This window comes from Podarcis bocagei, assembly GCF_964188305.1.
Source record: "Podarcis bocagei genome assembly, chromosome: 17".
Lineage (NCBI taxonomy): Eukaryota > Metazoa > Chordata > Lepidosauria > Squamata > Lacertidae > Podarcis > Podarcis bocagei.
This window is the reverse complement of record NC_138143.1, coordinates 10,206,093-10,228,014: the sequence shown is the minus strand read 5'-3', so window position 1 is coordinate 10,228,014 and position 21,922 is coordinate 10,206,093. Positions and strand designations below refer to the sequence as shown.

The following is a 21,922-nucleotide window of genomic DNA, read 5'->3' as shown; positions in this document are numbered from 1 at the left end:
GGGAAGGAGTGAATGAAGAGCTCCATTGGGAACAAGGGTTGGGGGAGACCAGCAGTGCCTCCTATTTGCCAGGAGGTTGCTGTAGAGGGGGCATGAGGGGGATGGGGCTGCCGAGGAGATGCCTACCCATAGGGTAAAGTGAGACGGCTGCCTCAGTCCACAGGATCCACAAATTATCCATTTATGAATGTTTTAAATAGCTGTTTTAAACTGCTTTTACTGAAAATATTCTTGTTTTATTCTTTTTGTAAACATCTTGGAGGTTTTTCTACAATCAAGCGATGTATAAAGGTAAAGGTAAAGGGACCCCTGACCGTTAGATCCAGTCGTAGCCGACTCTGGGGTTGCAGCACTCATCTCGCTTTATTGGCCGAGGGAGCCGGCGTACAGCTTCCGGGTCATGTGGCCAGCATGACTAAGCCACTTCTGGCGAACCAAAGCAGCGCACGGAAATGCTGTTTACCTTCCCGCCGGAGTGGTACCTATTTATCTACTTGCACTTTGACGTGCTTTTGAACTGCTAGGTTGGCAGGAGCTGGGACCGAGCAACGGGAGCTCACCTCGTCATGGGGATTCAAACCGCCGACCTAGGCTCTGTGGTTTAACCCACAACGCCACCTGCGTCCCCATGTATATGTCCCTCATATAAAAGCCATGACTTAGTGTCTACACCTGACTTTTATCCAGTTGAATATTAAATTAATGTCCTTTCCTCTCCTGGGGCTGGAGTTGTTGCTTTACAACAGGGTTTTTACTTGTGTGGTTTCTTGTTCATTGATGCCTAGGGTCTCTTCCACTATTCTTACTCCATATTGTGGAGTTTTCTGAAAACTGAAACTGAAATGGAAGTGACTCTGTATTAGGGTCACTTGCTTGTGGTCAAAAGCCTTGCTCAACCAACAACTACAGTCGTACCTTGGCTCTCGAATGCCTTGGCTCCCGAACAAATTGGCTCCCGAACGATTGAAACCTAGAAGTGAGTGTTTCGGGTTTCGAACGATTTTCAGAAGCTGGATGTCCGGCGTGGCTTCCGATTGGCTGCAGAAGCTTCCTGCAGCCAATCAGAAGCTGTGCTTTGGTTTCCAAACGTTTTGGAAGTCAAACGGACTTCCGGAACGGATTCTGTTCAACTTCCAAGGTACAACTGTACAAGCATTTACACACATTCCACTCACGCACGACTGCGTGTACACGAGGTGCTAGGAAATAATAAAATAAAATAAACATAACCAGCCTCTATTAAAGCTTTAAATTAAATTCTACAAACACATGACATTTGACTTTCTTTTTTAATGCTAGCATATATTACACAAAGACAGTGGTGCTGGGAGGGAGGTACAAAAGCAGCATCACATCAGGAAAAACAACCCACAGACTTTTAATCCTTACCACTGACCAATACTCATAGAGTACCAAACCTTCCAATTCCAGTTTCAGGTCAATGAGAGGAAGAAAAGCTCAGCTCATCTAACTGCCAGGGCTGCAGTGATAAGGAAGTGAAGAATTGTAGTCAAAGAATGGAGGCTCTGTCACTGAAACGCTGTTATGAAACCATCAGGAAGAACTCAAGGAAAGTGGATTTCTAAAAAGAGAACGCCACAGAAGGGAACACAGGGAAGTTCACTGCAGCCTCTCAGACAATTGAAAGAACAACAGTGATTTTTAAAGGTATCAACTCTTGATCTGAAAGTTTATCTGGGGGAAAACGTTTCCAAAAGGAGATGCAACATTCCTCTGCTGCTGTTATAGCAAAGGTGTCGACTCTGTCCACAGGTGTTCAATGTTAAGTGTTGTAGCTGAGAGGAGAGGTGCTTTGTTGAAGAACAGGTGCCCTCAATCCACCAAGCAATCAAGACTGAACCCAAAATTCCTCCGATCATTTGTAGGAATGATTGCACTAGCAACCTGGGATTTAAAGCACAAGCATGAAGTTATAAATTAAAGACCTCTGTTGAAAACAAAAACATGTGCTCAAAGATCTCTGTTGAGGCGTTGAGCTTCCGCCATCTCCTCTTCACTATCGTCATCCAAGTTGGTGCCTGACTGTAGCTCCCGGGGCCCAGGGGTGAGACGGAACACAACCGGCGTCTGACGCAAAACTGGGTTTGTTTTCTGAAGACCCACAATCCACTTGGCCAAGGTGGCCTGGTCTCCTGCCCCTGCCATACACATGGCAAATACAGGGCCCTCTTCAACTGCGGGGAAAGCACAAAGAAGAGCGTCATTATTTTAAAACAGGAAAAGAAAAAAGAAGTGAAAGAAAAGAATCTGAGCAGTGATCTTGCATACATTGTGTAGAATGAGAAGCCCTGCTCAACAACCAGACGTGAGACTCCAAACATCCCTAGCTCTGCTCTTTATCCAGCCCAAATGGCTTAGTTACTTTCCTATCTGAGCAGCTACCCTTCGAATTAATTCGCTACGTATCGCCTCCAGATGTCTCAAGTGTGCTGCCAGGTCACCACCAGACTGCAACTTCGTCTGGTCCAGCTGCTTGAAAAACGTCAATGCAGACGCCGACTCTTTTCTAATATATACTGCTGCAAGACTGTTCCACATTTCTTTGGCAGTTTTCTTATTCCTTATACAGTGGTACCTCGGGTTACATACGCTTCAGGTTACGTACGCTTCAGGTTACAGACTCCACTAACCCAGAAACAGTGCTTCAGGTTAAGAACTTTGCTTCAGGATAAGAACAGAAATCTTGCTCTGGCGGCGCAGCAGCAGCAGGGGGCCCCATTAGCTAAAGTGGTGCTTCAGGTTAAGAACAGTTTCAAGTTAAGAACGGACCTCCGGAACGAATTAAGTACTTCACCACTGTACTGTACCACTGTATAGACTCCTTGCTGGTCGCTGACTGCCAAATTAATTATAGCCCTGCCCAATCAAAGACTGTAACAAGACTGTAGCCTCCTGCAGTGCCACATGCATGGGAGTCTGTGCAGAACTTGACCCCATGTTTTCATCAGAGTCAACATAAGATGAGCAGTTGAGCAACTTCAACAGAATACAAAAGGGAGGAATTTGCACGGCTAGCAATAGCTCCTGTTTTCAAGTCCACCACCTCCCAATCCACACCATGTTCCAAGATACAGTGGTGCCTCGCAAGACGAAATTAATTCGTTCCGCAAGTCTCTTCGTCTTGCGGTTTTTTCGTCTTGCGATGCACGGTTTCCCATAGGAATGCATTGAAAATCAATTAATGCGTTCCTAGGGAAACCGCCTTCAGACCAGGTCCGGGGACAGTCTGTCCCCGGACCTCTTCTGAAGGCTGGGGGGGGGGGAAGGGCTTTTCTTCCCACCCCCAGCATTTTAAAAAACCCTGGGACAGCGGAGGACTTCTCCGCTGTCCGGGGCGATTTAAAAGCCCCTGGGAAGGCAGGCAGGGGGGACAAAGACTTTCGCCCCCTGCCCGCCTTCAGAAGGTGTTCCCGCCCCCCCGCCCCACTTCGGAACAGCTTTCCGAAGTGGGGCGGCTGGGGCAGGTGTCCCCGCCCCCCGCCCCACTTCGGAACAGCTTTCCGAAGTGGGGCGGCTGGGCCAGGTGTCCCCGCCCCCCCTCCCCACTTCGGAACAGCTTTCCGAAGTGGGGCGGCTGGGCCAGGTGTCCCCGCCCCCCCTCCCCACTTCGGAACAGCTTTCCGAAGTGGGGCGGCTGGGCCAGGTGTCCCCTTCCCCCCTCCCCACTTCGGAACAGCTTTCCGAAGTGGGGCGGCTGGGCCAGGTGTCCACTTCCCCCCTCCCCACTTCGGAACAGCTTTCCGAAGTGGGGCGGCTGGGCCAGGTGTCCCCGCCCCCCCTCCCCACTTCGGAACAGCTTTCCGAAGTGGGGCGGCTGGGGCAGGTGTCCCCGCCCCCCCCGCCCCACTTCGGAACAGCTTTCCGAAGTGGGGCGGCTGGGGCAGGTGTCCCCGCCCCCCCTCGGAACAGCGTTTTAAAATGCTGGGGGTCGGGAGCGAAGCGCTGCCGACCCCCAGCATTTTAAAACCTTCCCGGGACATGGGGAGATTTTAAAATGCTGGGGTTCGGCAGCGCTTCGCTCCCGACCCCCAGCATTTTAAAACCTTCCCGGGACACGGGGAGATTTTAAAATGCTGGGGTTCGGCAGCGCTTCGCTCCCGCCCGCCAGCATTTTAAAATCTCCCCGGACAGGGGGAGATTTTAAAATGCTGGGGGTCGGCAGCTAACGCTTCGCTCCCGCCCGCCAGCATTTTAAGATCGCCCGGGGCAGGCGGGGGGGGGGGAGGCAGGCGGGGGGAGCAAAGACTTTTGCCCCCCGCCGGCCTTCAGAAGAGGTCCTCTTCTGAAGGCCGGCTGTGGGCGAAAGTCTTTGCTCCCGACCGCCAGCATTTCCCTATGGGCTTTCGTCTTGCGATGCAAGCCCATAGGGAAATTCGTCTTGCGAAGCGCCTCCAAAACAGAAAACCCTTTCGTCTTGCGGGTTTTCCGTCTTGCGAGGCATTCGTCTTGCGGGGTACCACTGTAATCTCAGAAAATGTTGGCAGCATGTGGAAGATTGGCAGATGAAGATGATGGACTTTTCAGAGCTGGCCGACCTGACTGGAAGAGTCCGCGGCCAGAAGGAGGAGGAGTATCAGGAAGAATGGATGAAATTTAAAGACTATTTAGCTAAATATGTTAAGATAACTTAATTGGAAAAGCTTGCAAATAATAGATAGGCTTAGGATTCAAATATGTAAGGATAAGATTTAATATGTTTAAATTTAAATTAGAAAGAATCAAAGATGTTAAGTGATCCAAGTTAATTTTTTGAGAAAATAGATTTTGGAAAACTGTTATAATGATATAAAATGAAATTCAACCAGGGGGATTTGAGGAAGTCACTTAATAATGTTACCAAGATTTAAACAGGATGTATGTATGTCTGTTTGTCTGTTTTGAAATTTTGAAAATCAATTTAAACATTTGGGAAAAAAAGAAAAAAGAAAATGTCAGCAACATAAGCTAAAGGTGCCCATTAGACAAATTTGTGCAAAGCACGGCTAGCTGTGATGGTGTTGCAGGTAGTATGACACTGAATACCAGTTGCAAGGACTCACAAGTAGGAGCCCCGCTTGCAGGCTTCCAGTAAGCATCTCATTAAGTCACTTCTGGTCTGATCCAGCAGGGAAAATTCTTATGGAATGGCCCATATTGTCTCCTGTTACCCTGAAGCGCTTCTACCACATTAATGATTAAAAAAATAATACCCACAAAAACGACATGAACGGCAACTACCTTCATCTATGTCAAATTCGTAATCATCCCAAAGATCCCGTTCCAGATCAATATCCAGGTGCATAGGGTAGTAGAAATTCCTTTCTGGGTCAATTACTTCTTCCTTTTGTGAAAAGAAGCAGGTGGGGAGAGATTGTATTACTTTCACAGCCAACAAAATGACCTAGCTGCAAAGAACACTCATCCTGGCATTTCGAATTAGCACCCACACCCCAACAAGACATATTCCCTAGAAGAGCAGGATCAGGCCTACTTGTGTATACCATATCCATGCACAGCAGATGCTTCTGAGGATACTACAGCACAGTGAAGAGTGATGTGTTTCTTTGTCATTCACTTCCAATGGTCAACTTGCCCAGCCCAAACCTTACTGACTGGCAGTGCTTGAACTGTCCTTGCTGAAACTTGTCTAACTCCTCAAATATGCTCTCTCAGTATTCTGTATTAGGAGGGGAGGGAATCTTCCTGCATTAAGCAAACAGCAACTCCCCATTTGCTTTCTCTAGATCACAAGACTTTCCCTTGTTAAACTAAGTTTGCAAAGTCAGGCTCCTTGTTCCTCTTCTGCTCCTGCAAGTGGAAACCCTCCTTTCCCCACACAGCCAAGATTTATCTGAACGTCCAGCTTTCTGTTCCTTCCTGCTGCCATATGCACTAACACTTTGGCTGAGCTTGCTCCAGTGCATATTCAATGCACATTCTACCATGCAGTGAACACAAATGTAGAGATGGCTGATTAAACAGGACTAGACTTAATAATACAGTATTTGTTTAATGTGTTCAATTTCTGAAAAGTCCCACTGACTATCTTGTCTGGTTCCTTAAATTCAGCAAAAAGCACCCAATACCCAATTTCCTTTAAAGATGCCTCATGTGAGATTACAACCATTTCTTAAATCCTTTCTAAGCTGCAGAAAGTCTAAAGCACTGGGAATATATTATCTATTTTAAATGCTCTGAATCACCAACCTCCCCAACCCACAGACATATCACCATCTCTCCCTGAGAAATAAAATACAAACAATACTATCCCAATTCTCAGTTTTCCCAAGGCAAGTTCCTTTTCTGCTGAAGCACTTCAGCATAGTGATCTTACAGGTCCTCCAACAGGCCTTCAAAGTGGAGTTGGGAGAAAGAACAGGCCATTTACCCTTTCTTCTCGAGGCAACAGCTCTGCCCTGAGCACATAGTAATAAACACATGTCTCCTTCAGCCACAAGCGGAAGGGGCCTTCAACAAAAACAGGCCTGTCTGTATTGTGGTGAGCCAGGAGCGACTGCTGGTCAGGGCTCTGGATTCCTAAAAGGGGGAAAGTATAGATAAAGGAAAAGGTTATAAACTAATGGTTAGGTATCACAGTCATATCAAAAATAATGCTTGAAAAGGACATGGTTTCACTGGAGGGAAAGGTGGATATGATATGCACATCTGTTATTAACTAAACAATAGCAGAGAGTCACCGAATGGCTTTTTTGTGGTTTTGTTTCTGATTAAGAATGGAAAGCAGGGAGATGGAAGCAGAAGCCAAGGAACTTAGGCAGGACTCCTACAGGTCAAAGGGTGGGATTTATAGACCCAGGACTCTTAAAACTATTTCCACCATTAACCAAACGCTGGGCCCATCCCTCCCTTTGGGGTTCTTTACCATGCTTACTGTTACTAAAGTATTCTGGTAGGCCAAGTATTGTAGTTTGAAGAAATTTTGTAAACTTACTTTTTTCCCTCCTTAACACAGCACTTTTGCAATAGAGTGAAAGAACAATACCCCCATCTCTCTCCCCCCACAACTGTCTATGACAAAAATGTCTCACACCAAACGTAAACGAACTGCAAAAAATGCTATGAATTGAAAGTGGAGACAACAGAGGCACTGGTCCCTGTTTATCTGTTTGCTTTGTAACACAAAAACCCCCAATAAAAACTAATTTAAAAAACAGACAGCACTTTTGCCATCACACAAAATGTTGTATTCACTTGGGTTTTTGTTCCTAGTTCAGTGGGAGAAGAGAAGTCGCTGAGATAGCTAGAAAACTTAGAAGGATTTCCCCAAGCGTTAAGTTGTCTAATGTCATAGCAGTAAGAAGTGGAGACATGGGATGCATGTAAATGACGATAATATTCTATGATGATCATCTTGGCTGTGAGACTTGGAATGCCTGCTCCCTGCCTTGCTGGCCTTTTCCCACCTGGTCTGGGAGGATGTGGCTCTGACTCCAACTACAAAAGCTGAGATTGCTGAAGAGGCCAGAGACCCTTTTGACTGTCTCTCAGATCATTGAGCCTCAGCTTCCACAGACCCCATCAACCTCCACTGGCAGGAATGGCAGCAACAGCAGCAGCAGCAGCAGCTATGTTCTATGCTTATATTACTTTATTCTCTTGCTAATTATGCTGTTTTAAATGTGCATTTTATATCTGATTTCTTTTGATAATATTTTCTTTTGAAATGTTTAAGATAAAATTTATTGTTAACTTTGCAGCATTAAATGTGCATTATGTAGTTGACCTCTTTTGTAATGTTTTATTTTGAAATCTTTAAGATAATATTTTAGTCTCCTGTTAAATTATGTTGCTTTGAATGTGCACTTGACTTTCTTCAGTAATGTTTTATTCTGGATTTTTTTATTTGATGTTTTAATGTAGGTTGCAAACTGCTGAGATTTAAAAAAAAAACTATAAAGTGATATAGAAATGAAATAAACGATGATGATTCTAAAGTTGATTTATTACCCTCCCAAGCTTTGGAATTTCATGCCCTTCAAGATACAGAAGTCACTCAGTGCATAAAAGGATATCACACAGCCCCAAGGAGTCAAGTGAGGGTCTGTATGAAGACAACGGGCAACACTTTGGCTGGTCCACCCTTTGTTCAATTCTGAGTTAAATATTAAGGTAGCATAATTCACACCAGAAACACCTGCTCTTCACAGCCCTGTTCAACTGAAGCATACCATAGCCCTATGAGGGCATCCATTTCTGCCTCCTTTATAGCTTGCCTGCTCCCTTCAGCTCCAGAACACAGCGATTATCCACTCAACATAAAGGAATAATGCAAAGGGGTTAAAGTACCTACAATATGCGGGTGGTCAATTGTTTTTCCAGAGTCCAAAATCTCCGAATGAGGCAGCTGAAAACATCAAGATAGCTTTATTATTAATTGGCCATTTCCTCCCCCAGCCAAGAACCCTCCCCAAACCAGGAATTATACAAACAGTCTGCCCTCACTGCTCTAACAAATTAAGTGTTTAACAGCCAAACCCCAAGTTTACGAGCTCTAAATTAACAGAGACATTTTTAAAACTTCTAATTCTGCAGTGAAGAGGAGGGTGGGAATTCCACCGCCTATCCAGCAGAAATACAGCCAGGTATTTTGTGGTTAGGGATGTGGAAATATCAGAAGAGTGGGTTAAGCATACACTATAGTGAGGCTTCAAAGTCAGTACGAAACAGGAAAACCTAAAAACACAAGTCATCCAATGTGTTTAAAAATAAAATAAAATATTAATTTAATTTATATACATCAAGAGATCCCAGGGTGGTTCACAGAATAAAATACAGATATATATAATTAAATTTAACATTTAAAAAAAAAAATCAGTGCCTAAGACTTCAGTTTCTTGACACTCATTGAATGGAGCAGGTTTATTTCTTACTAAGAAACCAGGGGAAGAGGAATACTGGCTGCATGGCTTTCCTTACCCCTTTGTAAGCAGACTGACAAGAAACTTTTTTTAAAAAAACAAAACCACATTCTCACACAACTCCTTTGGGAATCTGTGCAAAACATTAAGAGGAACGTGCTTCAAATAAAAGGTGTCAACTAGAGAAAGCCTAACCAACCCTTTTGAAATAACGTGTTCAAGTCTCACTGGTTTCAATGTGATGCAAACACACAGCATTTTTTTTTTTCCGGGAGGGAGAAACAAGACATAGACTTCTTCGCCAAGATACTTTTTGCAAATGCTTCCTCAATATTTTTTTTTCAAATTTAGTGCCCAAAGGGCTGGACCTGCACTATTAGCCTGGTAGACCACAAATGCCAAAGGTCTGCCCAAGATTAAGGAATCCAGCTATACAGAAAGAGACGGGGATGTAGTTATTACAAAACGCCAAGATCCCTACTCGGAAGATTCTTTGTTTTCCTATTACAGAATTCGGAAGCACTGGCACACAATTTTAGCGACACCTGATCCAAAGGCACCAGGGCTGGAATGAGATGAGCTGATACAGCTTTCCGTTCGTCCCTCGCAACGCTATCATCATTTCAGACCTTGGGTGTCTTGCACTGCCAGGATCTCAGAGTGCCTCAACCTACCTGATATACAGTAACCTTGCCATCCAAGTCAGCTGCAATTCTCTGCAGGCCCAGCCTTGCCAGGTCTACAGGGTCCTTTGGCAGAGGATCTGGAACTGGGTGAGGGTTGATGTGCTTGAATTTAGGAAACCAGTACATGATCCTCTGGTATTTCCTCACCGGGTGGCTCTTGTCCCCAAAGATCCGGAGGAGCAGAAGCTTTGTCTCCTTGTTCGGCATGATACCTTCAGAGCAAGAGGAATGACAAGACTGTGGTGAGTGTGGCAGGATCTCCTTTCCCCACCCACTAAATATGACTCCAAGTGTCTGGACCCTGGACTGGAGGCTGTACTTAGCGATTCAGCGGGGGACCATTTTAATTGGTGAAGCTGCAACTTAAGGGCACATGCTCTATACTGCTTGGTCCTTCAGAGCTCACTATGAGACACAAGCGCCACTTCCCCACCACTCTCGCCCCATAATGTTCCAGTTCCACACATTAACAGTATAAAGAATTACACTGGGCTATGGAGACTTTGCGCCTGCCCATTAGGGGAAATAGAAAGCCTCGAACATATGTTTTTTTAGATGTCCTTTTTATGTTGAGATTCTTAGAGACACCATTGATCCTTTGCTGAAGAGGCTCGCCGATCTTTCAGACAAGTCTAAACTTAATTCTCTCCTCTTACGCAAAGATCGTAAGACGACCTGGCTGGTAGCCAGATTCTGCGCCCAGATTTGTAGGCACAGATAATCCTCTGGAATAAAATAGCTTGCTAGGAAAATGCTGAAGTCGCCCTTTGGGGTGCCTCAGGGTCAATTTTTTTATGGTAGCCCAAATCTGTATGTATGTATATATCTCAGTTTTAACTCATGAACTATTGCTGCAATCTGCTCCAATTGTATATTTTATCTTTATGAGCGCTGTTTTTATTGTGTTATGTTATGTGAGCATCTACTGAGAGTAGACTCACTGGGTCATGTGTGGTTCCCATACCATCACACTATGTTGTCCACAATCCCTCCAAAGTAAAAAGATGGGACTCCTTCAAGTGAAGGAAAATCTCTCTGCTAAGTTCTCCAGCTATGTTTGTTCGGGTGGCAGTGTTTGACACTAGTTCAGCAGGCTCTGCTGATTATTTAGAAAACCTACGCGGCATTTTGAAAATATTTATGATCACTCTAGAAGAAGAAGAAGAGTTTGGATTTGATATCCCACCTTTCACTCCCTTTAAGGAGTCTCAAAGCAGCTAACATTCTCCTTTCCCTTCCTCCCCCACAACAAACACTCTGTGAGGTGAGTGGGGCTGAGAGACTTCAAAGAAGTGTGACTAGCCCAAGGTTACCCAGCAGCTGCATGTGGAGGAGCGGGGAAGCGAACCCGGTTCCCCAGATTATGAGACTACCGCTCTTAACCACTACACCACACTGGCTCTCTAGGCTGATGGAAAGGTCCATGCTTTCATCATTTAAGGGATTTATATGTCCTCATCATCCCTGACTTTTTTCTTTTTAATTTTTTTAATTTTATTGGAATTTTATTTACAACATAACACAAACCCCCCACCCACCCAAATACACAAATCCACCCTCATTAAACGTGAACATAACATACAGTGAGCATAACATACAACAATACAAACAACCAAATAAAAGACTTCCTTTATCCTGTATCTGGCCTCCTTATTTACTTCTTATAAACTTTCCTTTATGAATAATTATTAAGATTTTTCTAATTATAACTTAAATATCCACAAAGTCTCCTGCAGACATTAATTGAAACAAGTCCAGGTATGTATTTTAGGGAACTGTTTTGTGAAGTAGTCTATGCATTTCCCCCATGCTTTTTGAAACTCTTGTCTAGTGTGATCTCTAATTGCCACTGTTAATCTACATCCCTGACTTTTCCACCCTTTGTATCCCATTTCCCCACTATTTAGCCCTCAAGGTCATTCAGAGTATCAAACAGAAATAAATAAAATCCAAGTACTACCAAAAATAATACTGATTTGCTAACCAGATAATTGTCAGGAGTAACAAGAAGAAACTAGATGAGATAACTGTTTCTTTTATAGGACTAGTAAAAGGTAGCTTTGAGATGTGCATAATTATTCATCATAAATACAGAATGTATACATAACTTAAAATGTATATCCCTTCACTAATAGCTCCCTTCCCTCAATGTGTTGACAATATTTGAGATTCCTGCAACACAAAACTATTGCTGAGTTCTTCAGCTAACTCCTAGGAGTCTCAAACGCTGATCACAGAACAAACAGCTATTCTATCTTGAAAAGACATCTGAAGGCAGGCCTGCTTAGGGAAGTTTTTAATATTTAATGCTGTATTGTTTTTAGCACTCGATTGGGAGCCGCCCAGAGTGGCTCGGGAAACTCAGCCAGATGGGTGGGGTATGAAGAAGAAGAAGAAGAAGAAGAAGAAGAAGAAGAAGAAGAAGAAGTCCGTATAGTTAAAGCTATGGTTTTCCCAGTAGTGATGTATGGAAGTGAGAGCTGGTCCATAAAGAAGGCTGATTGCCGAAGAATTGATGCTTTTGAATTATGGTGCTGGAGGAGACTCTTGAGAGTCCCATGGACTGCAAGAAGATCAAACCTATCCATTTTTAAGGAAATCAACCCTGAGTGCTCACTGGAAGGACAGATCCTGAAGCTGAGACTCCAGTACTTTGGCCACCTCACGAGAAGTGAGGCCTCCCTGGAAAAGACCCTGATGTTGGGAAAGATGGAGGGCACAAGGAGAAGGGGACGACAGAGGACGAGATGGCTGGACAGTGTTCTCGAAGCTACCAGCATGAGTTTGACCAAACTGCAGGAGGCAGTGGAAGACAGGAGTGCCTGGCGTGCTCTGGTCCATGGGGTCACAAAGAGTCGGACACGACTAAATGTCGAAACAACAACAACATTATTATTAACACACCCCTTGGAAACTACTGACGCTGTTGCATGCCTACCATAGGTCTCCATCTGCTCAAGCACCTGGACACCACACTCCTGTTGTCGAGGGTAGTGATTGAACATCCTCTGAATGAAATTGCGAGGCACAAATACTTCCTTGGGGAAGACATCCAAGATTTTGTTGTAGACATTGATGTCCTTCTCTACCCCATACTCTGGCATCTTCTTCAGCGCTGCATAGATGAATTCCACGTGACCCCTGTGGCGAATGTCCCGCTTGCAGAAGATGTCCACAGCTTCCTGAAAAGTGGCTTTCGTCTTTGCAGTTTCAGTGGTGCTCTCAAAGATATCTTCAACGGTCATCAAGGCTCGTTGGGTAGATTCTTTGTCATTGTCTCCATCGCCCTTCGAAGGGGTGGTACTGCCAAGTGCTGTGCTTACCTGGATGCTCCTCACTGTACCCAACCTGCAGTTCTAAGAAAGAGAAACAAACAAAGGGCTTAGCCACACTTACCTTTCCTCCATGCAGGGTGGATTTGATTTAAACCAAATTGTTTTAAATCACGATTTAAATCACTAGTCAGTAAGATTTGATTGAAATCTTCTTTTTTAACAGGAAGACTCATTCTTGCTGGTATAATCTTAATATGATGAAGGTTTCATTTTTGGAATAATAAATTTTCAGAGTAGTTTTTACAGTTATAGCAAAAATTACTGATTTGGTTATACAATCAGAAAGACATTGACAGATAATTATGAAATTATTGTGAGGTTTAATAACTGTTTATATTTGGACAACTTTTCAGCTGTATTTTATTGGAAGGAGAAAAATAATCATTTCCTTAATAATAATTTAAACCATTTATTTAACTAAAACAGTAACATTATAGCATATGTATCCATGTTCGTTAACTGATGTGGTTAAATGATTTTTTAAAAAAAACCTTAACAAGATGAAACAGTGAAATCAGCTATGATAAAGTGGGCACAAGATATTGGTCATAACATTATGTTTGCTGACTGGGAACAGTTGTGGACCACCGGTATGAAATTTACGGCATGTAATGCCTTAAAGGAAAATATTATGAAAATGATTTATAGGTGGTACATGACCCCAGTCAAGCTTGCAAAAATTTACCACTTGCCTGATAATAAATGTTGGAAATGTAAAGAAACTGAAGGTACTTTTTTTCACCTTTGGTGGATGTGCCCAAAGATTAAGGCTTTCTGGGAAATGATATATAATGAAATGAAAAAGGTATTTAAGAACCTTCCTTAAGAAACAAGAGGCCTTTCTCCTGGGCATGGTCGGCCAATTGGTGCCAAAGAAAGACAGAATATTCTTTATGTATGCTACAACAGCAGCAAGAATACTCATCACAAAGTATTGGAAGACACAAGATCTACGCACTCTGGAAGAATGGCAGATGAAGGTGATAGACTATATGGGACTAGCAGAAATGACTGACAGAATCCGAGACCAGGGAAAGGAAATGGCGGGAGAAGATTGGAAGAAATTTAAGAACTATCTCAAGAAACATTGTAAAATTAATGAGTGCTAGAATGATGCGGTGTGAGAAATTAAATGGAGTACAGCTGTAAAGATTAAGTTAAAAGAAAAGAAAGGTTGACAATTAGATAAAATTAAGGGTGAGGATTTGCTGAACTAAATTTTTCAAATGGGAATGCAGATAGGGAGGTATGAGGAGGTCGGTGAAGTAAGTTTTAAGAAAATAAGGTTTTAAAATTATACTTGTTCTTTTTTGTTTGTGTTTGTGTGTATTGTTTTGTCTGATATAATTTGTAAAATCTTAATAAATATTCTATAAAAAAACAAAAAAAAAAACCTTAAGAGTTTTAGCACCCATGAAAAACTTTTTAAAAATCCTTATTTCCTGATGAATTGCCTTTGGACTATAATGTAACTTAAATAGAAAATTATCTTTAGAAAGATTTTCCCTCCAAAAGCATTTTATTTTAAAAATCCAATTTAAATAAATTTTTTTTAAAAAAATCTCATTTATTTATTTATTTTTAAAAATCATTTATTTTTATCCACCCTGCTTTCCAGGCACGATTCACACTTTAAAGTTTCAATGTCTGAGTGCTTTATTTGGGGTTTTTTTTGTTTTTGTTTTGCTCTTTTTTTTCCTCCCTGTGAAAACCCACTCTTTACCACTGAATCAGAGCAAACAGCAATCCAAAGTAAACCTGCATTGCTGTTTGTTGTGCTTCAGTTTTAAAGAGCGGGTTTTAGTGGGGAAACCTCCAGGGCAGAAAAAAGAGCACTCAGAAACTGAGCTTAAAAGTGCAGACCTGTGTCTAGAAAGCGAGGACAAAAGGGAAGTGTGGATAAGTCCAAAGAATTAAGAGTCGGGAAACTTCACAGAATGACAGGCATCAGACCCCAAACAATTTAACCCAGAACCTAGGAACAGGCACAGTGAATCTGAAGTATACCTTCAAGAAGGCAAAAGAGAACTGCTTAGATACACTTTTACCTGGAGACAGTCGCTTCTCAGAAGCCGTTGGAGATCTCTCTGAGAAGCAGCCTTCATCAGCAGAGTGCCCCTTCCAGCAGAGAGCTTCTGGGCCAGCAGTAACGTCCACAAGCAGTTCATGGCGGCAGCCTGTCTTTCCCGAACTGGGCAGCAAAATACAGCAAAATGCTGCTTCTGGCAAAAGCCTACAGCTCACATCCATCAGCTACACCTGAAACACAGAGTTTGGGAAGGACAGAAATCTGCTCAGTGTCAGAGATCATAGGATAAGAAAGTTACTAGGATATGAACTTTCTTTTACTCTCATTTACCACAGTTACAGAGCTAGACTACATTCTGTTATGACAACATGCCAGCCCCCAACATGTACAAAACTTTCCCATCTGATATGCACCCCTTTAAACATGTCAAGTGTAAACAGGTGTAGATAGCTTGATACATTAGGCACCTTACGATATGATACGATATCTTTATTGTCATTGTCCCATACAGAACAATGAAATTGAAAATCGACACAAGACATTTAAAAACCCCTAAAAACTCTGAAACCCCATTTTAAAATACAATATTCTCCTATAAGGTAAAGGGGCCCCTGACCATTAGGTCCAGTCGTGGCCAACTCTGGGGTTGTGGAGCTCATCTCGCTTTATTGGCCGAGGGAGCCGGTGTACAGCTTCCAGGTCATGTGGCCAGCATGACTAAGCTGCTTCTGGCGAACCAGAGCAGCGCACAGAAACGCCGTTTACCTTCCTGCCAGAGTGGTACCTATTTATCTACTTGCACTTTGACGTGCTTTCAAACTGCTAGGTTGGCAGGAGCAGGGACCGAGCAACAGGAGCTCACACCATCGCGGGGATTCAAACCGCCAACCTTCTGATCGGCAAGTCCTAGTCTCTGTGGTTTAACTCACAGCACCACCCGCGTCCCAATATGCTCCTATAGAGACTCCTTATTCTGAGTTTAAAGCCAGAATTGCATTTGGGTAGAAACTGTTTCTCAGACGGCTAGTCCTAGTCTTTATAACCCTGTACCTTCTTCCAGAAGGCAGAAGCTGAAAGAGATCACTGGGTGCGCACTATCTCTGCAGCTTTCTTATGGCATCTGGAAGCACAGATTTGATCCAAGGTGGGAAGAGTGCACCCAATTATTCTCTCTGCAGTCTTTACAACCCTGGACAGCGTTGTTTTTCCCCTGGCCGTGCAGCTCCCAAACCACACACACAGACCATAAGTTAATACACTATCCAGAGTACAATGGTAAAATGCCATCAACAGGTCATCTGAGAGATTTTTTTTCTTCTTGCTAGAAGACAGCTGGAATTCATTAGTGTACTATTCACATCCAAAGCTAACTGGGGCAAACATTTATTTATTTACCTTCCTACCACCCCTTAGCTCCTGAGAGGAGCCACAGGGCATTCACAGGCCAAGTTAGATAATATGAGAAAGCAACCGCAGGCATATTGAAATACAGTTAAATAGCTCCTACCGTTATCATTACCCTTCCATTTACAGGTCAGTCTAAACTCAGCCCCCCACAACTTTGGGTTCCCCACATGTCGTCGGATGACAGCTCCCACCATCCCTGACTATCCTGCTATCTGGGGGTGATGGGAGATGGAAGTCCAAAACCACTTGGAGGACCCCAAGATTGAGAAAGGCTGGTCTTCACTTGTGCAAGGCAATCGACCACTATTCTCATTTTAAAAACCGGGCTATTGAGACTTGAGGTCAGATTCTGCGGGAGGGCTGCCACATACGAGGGGGATTCGAAGCCGCTGCAACACACGTGACCACAAACACGTGTTTGACATTCACACATTACTTTAAAAAAAACGAACCCCAACAACCCGGTAATGACATGGTAGGACATAATCCATGGGGATAACCGCCACGGCTGTCAATTATTCGGAGCTTCCTGCTTTCTCCTTCCCCGGAGCCACCCCCCCTACCCAGTAGCCCCTCACCCACAACTGACCTCCCTTACCGGGCAGCGCCATCTTGAAACCTCTCCGCGTGACGTAGGCTTCGCAAGCTGCCCAATCAGTGGGGAGAGGGCGGGGCCTCGCCCTCAAGCTCCTCCCTGAACGAAGCGGCTGGTTCGCGGCGCATCAGAGGCGAGCGAGCGGCGAAATCTGGGGTTCCTTAGGACCTGCGCGGTCGGCGGTGCTGCCCCGAAGTGGTCCCAATTCAGCTGCGGCAAGATACCGCTGCGCCTTTCCCGCAAGGTGCATGCAAGGCGGGAAGCCAGCAGCTGATGCCGGGTTAGCGATGGGGGGAGGACGTTCCCAGTGCTGGTTCCACGCTATTTTGCGCCCCAGTCCAGGCTAACTATTTGCACGCACACGAACTTCTCCCCCCCAAAATGGCTAAAATCAGGTACCCTGTTGTTTAGTCGTTTAGTTGTGTCTGACTCTTCGTGACCCCCTGGACCAGAGCACGTCAGGCACTCCTGTCTTCCACTGCCTCCCGCAGTTTGGTCAAACTCATGCTGGTAGCTTTGAGAACATTGTCCAACCATCTCATCCTCTGTCGTCCCCTTCTCCTTGTGCCCTCCATCTTTCCCAACATCAGGGTCTTTTCCAGGGAGTCTTCTCTTCTCATGAGGTGGCCAAAGTATTGGAGCCTCAGCTTCAGGATCTGTCCTTCCAGTGAGCACTCAGGGCTGATTTCCTTCAGAATGGAGAGGTTTGATTTTCTTGCAGTCCATGGGACTCTCAAGAGTCTCCTCCAGCACCATAATTCAGAAGCATCAATTCTTCGGCGATCAGCCTTCTTTATGGTCCAGCTCTCACTTACATACATCACTACTGGGAAAACCATAGCTTTAACTATATGGGCCTTTGTTAGCAGGGTGATGTCTCTGCTTTTTAAGATGCTGTCTAGGTTTGTCATTGCTTTTCTCCCAAGAAGCAGGCGTCTTTTAATTTCGTGACTGCGCCCTAGTCCAGACTAACTATTTGCACGCACACAAACTTCACCCCCCCAAAAATGGCTAACTAAGGGGGGAAAGATGACAATCACGAAACTGGACAGCTCTCCACTTACTTTAAATTGCAATCACAAGTAATGCAACAATCTTTGACTACTTTTCTCAAATACTACAAAAGAAAACGTTTTCGTGCGCAAACATTTCGAACAATCTTGCGAATGTTAGTGTTAAAATGTAAAGTCTCTGAAAAGTTCTGATTTCAGGCATTTCCCTTTGCAAATTTTGTCACCAATTCCTTCAGGTGTGTTCCTTCCTTCCCAGGGTATGTTCCAAGTTCTCCAAGCCAGCTGGTCTCTTTCACAACATTGTTGAGTGTATGTAAGTTTTATAACCCCCGACTGAGAAATGGATAACTCAAACTGGGGATACAAGCTGACACCCCAAAATCCAACTTTGTATGATAGAAAACACTTCTCCGGAAAAGGGTCTTTAAAAAAATAATGGACCTTTCCTTTCTAATAATAATAATAATATTTTTTTTTTATTTATATCCCACCCTCCCCAGCCAAAGCTGGGCTCATTATCTCATTTGTTAAGTTATTTTGGCCATTGAGGCAGGGCTGGCCCAATGCATTTTGGCACCTGAGATTGGCCCTACCACCACCACCAGGGAAGAAGGGGTGACTGAAGATCTACACCAGGAATAAAGGGCAGTACAGTTATACTCGGCCTCGGTCGAGTATACCTGAAGGAGCGTCTCCACCTCCATTGTTCTGCCCAGACACTGAGGTCCAGCTCTGAGGGCCTTCTGGCAGTTCCCTTGCTGTGAGAAGTGAAGTTACAGGGAACCAGGCAGAGGGCCTTCTCGGTAGTGTCACCCGCCCTGTGGAACGCCCTTCCACCAGATGTCAAAGAGAAAAATAACTACCAAAGTTTTAGAAGACACCTGAAGGCAGCCCTGTTTAGGGAAGCTTTTAATGTTTAATAGGTTATTGTATTTTAGTGTTTTGTTGGAAGCAGCCCAGATGGGTGGGGTATAAATAAATTATTATTATTATTATTATTATTATTATTATTATTATTATTATTATTACATTGGTAATAAGGGTGGGAAAAGACCAGTAGACCTCCTCTTGGCCAAAAGGGCAATGGTGGGGGGGGGGGAGGCGCTTCCAAAGAGGAGGTGGATCTAGCCTCCATTGAATGTGCCACAGACTGTGTGGATGTCTCTATGGTTGTAGCAGTAACTGCCAGCAGTGGGCGATAAATTCCTTACAGCCCAGATCTGTTGTCTCTGTGGATCCAGCCGCCCAAGGCCTTGCTTTGCTGACCCTGCAATTAAGGCAACCACTCAAAGTTGTCCGCACCACTCTTCCCTTAAATTACAGTTTACCTGTCTCCAGTGTTTTGCTATCATTAGCTCTTAGGAAGAATGAAAGCTTTTGAAATGTGTTTTTGTTAGGAATAGTACCCCTGCTTTAGTCCTCCAGCTATTGTATTGTATTGTTTTATATACTGTGGCTTGCCGTTGTTTTATTGATTATGGTTTAGATATTATTTATTGTAACTGTTGAGTGGATTTCTGTTTAACTTTTATATGTTGATATTATTTTATACTATTCTAATGATTGTTAAATGTTACTTTTTTGATGTAGCTTGCCTATTTTAAAGTTATGTTTTATTATTACATTTTTGTATTGCATTAGATTGCTATAAGACGTACATTTTTTGTTTCTTCAGCTTGTAAACCACCTTCAGTATTGTAAGCTAGAAAGACGGTATACAAATTAAAAATGATGATGATGATGATTAAACATGGCATGTGTAAATCTATTTCGCATGTGTATTCCTGGTCTAAATTTCATGCTTCAAAAAGGGGTGCACTGTTAATGGGATCCCCTCCACAGTGTCCACCAGCTCCCAGGCTGCAAAGGCACCGTGAGGACACCCAGGGAGTAGGGGTGTCGCCAGGATTTTTGTTGGGGGGATTGTCAGGACTTTGGGGGAGGGGCAGAACCACTGTGATTGGTCAGTTAAGTATTTCTGTTGTTTTACTTGGTGGGGGGCAGCTGCCCCTCTCCCCCCCCCTTGGCTATGCCCATGCCAAGGAGAGAGGCAGGGAGGGGTCATGCAGGGCACGTGATCTCCCTCCCCACCATCCCAGTGAGTCAGGTGCCATTAGAGGAAGTGAGCAGCGATAGCTGAGCTGCTTATATGGCCGGGCATCGGTGCCTTCATTCCCCCATGGCAAGCGTACCAACTTGGCCCTGCGACCGTGGGTGCCCAGGGCCGTGGGTGTCATGCAACGTGCATGGCCCTTGCATCAAAATTTGTGGGTGCCTAGCCCCTTCATCTCCTGCCAACCTAGCAATTCAAAAGCACGTCAAAGTGCAAGTAGATAAATAGGTACCACTCCGTCGGGAAGGTAAACGGCGTTTCCGTGCGCTGCTCTGGTTCGCCAGAAGCGGCTTAGTCATGCTGGCCACATGACCCGGTCAATAAAGCGAGATGAGCGCCGCAACCCCAGATTCAGCCATGACTGGACCTAATGGTCAGGGGTCCCTTTACCTTTAGCCCCTTCATTGGGAATTTTGTGGGTGTTCAGGCACCCAAGTCCCCAGGGAGTTAGCACCTATGCCCCATGGGCTGAGGCAGCAGGGGTGCTTGGGAGAGCCTGAGGGCGCAATTGGCATGCTCATCTACTTCTTAAACTTTCACCTTGAAATAGAAGCACATTTTAATGACACAAGCTTCCATGGAGAAGGGCCCACTTTGTCAGCATGTTCTGACAGTTGATAAATCTCTGCATATATAATAAAATTCCCCACAACAGCCAGTGTGGTAAGTCAGTGTAGTGTTGGACTAGGACCTGGGAGAGAGAGACCAGGGTTCAAATCTGCTCAGCCCAGTGGCGTAGCGTGGGGGGTGCAGGGGGGGCTGGCCGCAACATCTGGGGGTTAGGGTTAGGGGGTGCAAATCCACGGGCTAGGGGGCGCAAATTACTTGCCTTGCCCCGGGTGCTGACAACCCACGCTATGCCACTGGCTCAGCCCCAGGGAAGCTTCCTGGGTGACCTTGGGCCTGTCACTCACTTCCCAGCCCAAACTACCTCACAGGGTTGCCGTGATGATAAAATGGGGAGGAGCAGGGGAAGGACTATGTCTGCCGCCTTGAGTTTCTTGGTGGAAAGGCAATTTAGTACAGTATGTAACGAAATAAATAGAGAAATGCCTGAGGGAGATTGTCTACCTATGAGATCAGAGGCCAATGAAAGCAAATGGAGACGAATCCTTGGGAACTAAGCAGTTTACCTTATTTCTTAAGCCCGTTCCTTGTAATTGCTACTTATGCTACTGTATTTTAAACATCCTTTCCCATTCATTATCTATCATTTCAATTCATTATACAGTGGTACCTCAGGTTAAGTACTTAATTCGTACCAGAGGTCCGTAGTTAACCTGAAACTGTTCTTAACCTGAAGCATCACTTTAGCTAATGGGGCCTCCTGCTGCCGCTGCTGTGCCGCCGGAACACAATTTCTGTTCTCATCCTGAAGCAACGTTCTTAACCTGAAGCACTATTTCTGGGTTAGCAGAGTCTGTAACCTGAAGCGTATGTAACCTGAAGCGTATGTAACCCAAGGTACCACTGTATATCATTTTATCATTTGAAAAACAAACCAAAAGCCTTTCTTTTGGGAATTATAGGGACAGAACTACCGAAACTGTATAGAAACTTATTCATGTACAGTGGCAAGAATGTTACTTGCCCCAAAATGGAAAGAAGCAGAAGTCCCAGCAAAGGAAGAATGGATACAAAAACTTACAGAATATGCAGAAATGGCGAAACTTACCAGAAGAATAAGAAATCAAGATAACAAGCTTTTTTATATAAAAGAATGGAAATGGTTTATTAAATATTTACAGATAAATTGTAAGCAGATAACAACATGGGCAGGATTATCGGCAGTTTGAAAGTAGATGAATAAGTAAGCAAATTAAGTTAACTTGGATATGTAGAAGATATCAAAAATAAATTTAAGG

The 21,922-nt window shown here is 44.2% G+C and overlaps 1 protein-coding gene across 2 annotated transcripts; it reads right to left on the bottom strand.

Moving 5' to 3' along the window:
* Positions 1-1,270: 1,270 nt before the first annotated feature.
* ECSIT (ECSIT signaling integrator) lies at positions 1,271-16,994 on the bottom strand. 2 transcript variants are annotated; one of them, XM_081176715.1, is made up of 8 exons: positions 16,926-16,994; positions 14,949-15,159; positions 12,504-12,921; positions 9,554-9,777; positions 8,308-8,365; positions 6,389-6,537; positions 5,239-5,341; positions 1,271-2,195 (listed from the first exon to the last, which is right to left on the bottom strand). In XM_081176715.1, the coding sequence occupies exons 2-8, from the start codon at positions 15,066-15,068 to the stop codon at positions 1,972-1,974; spliced, it is 1,296 nt and encodes a 431-aa protein (XP_081032841.1). In that variant the 5' UTR covers positions 15,069-15,159; positions 16,926-16,994; the 3' UTR covers positions 1,271-1,971. The 2 variants fall into 2 exon arrangements, with proteins under 2 accessions (XP_081032841.1, XP_081032842.1); XM_081176716.1 differs by having other exon boundaries at positions 16,935-16,964.
* Between the last annotated feature and the right edge of the window lie 4,928 nt (positions 16,995-21,922).

What these genes read in the sequence shown, in the direction of transcription:
- ECSIT (XM_081176715.1), bottom strand. Translation starts at nt 15,068, where the DNA reads ATGAACTGCTTGTGGACGTTACTGCTGGCCCAGAAGCTCTCTGCTGGA. An exon ending in TGAGCAGATGGAGACCTATG is followed by an intron (nt 9,778 to 12,503) that starts GTAGGCATGCAA and finishes CTTGCTCTGAAG; the next exon opens with GTATCATGCCGAACAAGGAG. An exon ending in TGACCACCCGCATATTGTAG is followed by an intron (nt 6,538 to 8,307) that starts GTACTTTAACCC and finishes TCCCCCTTTTAG; the next exon opens with GAATCCAGAGCCCTGACCAG.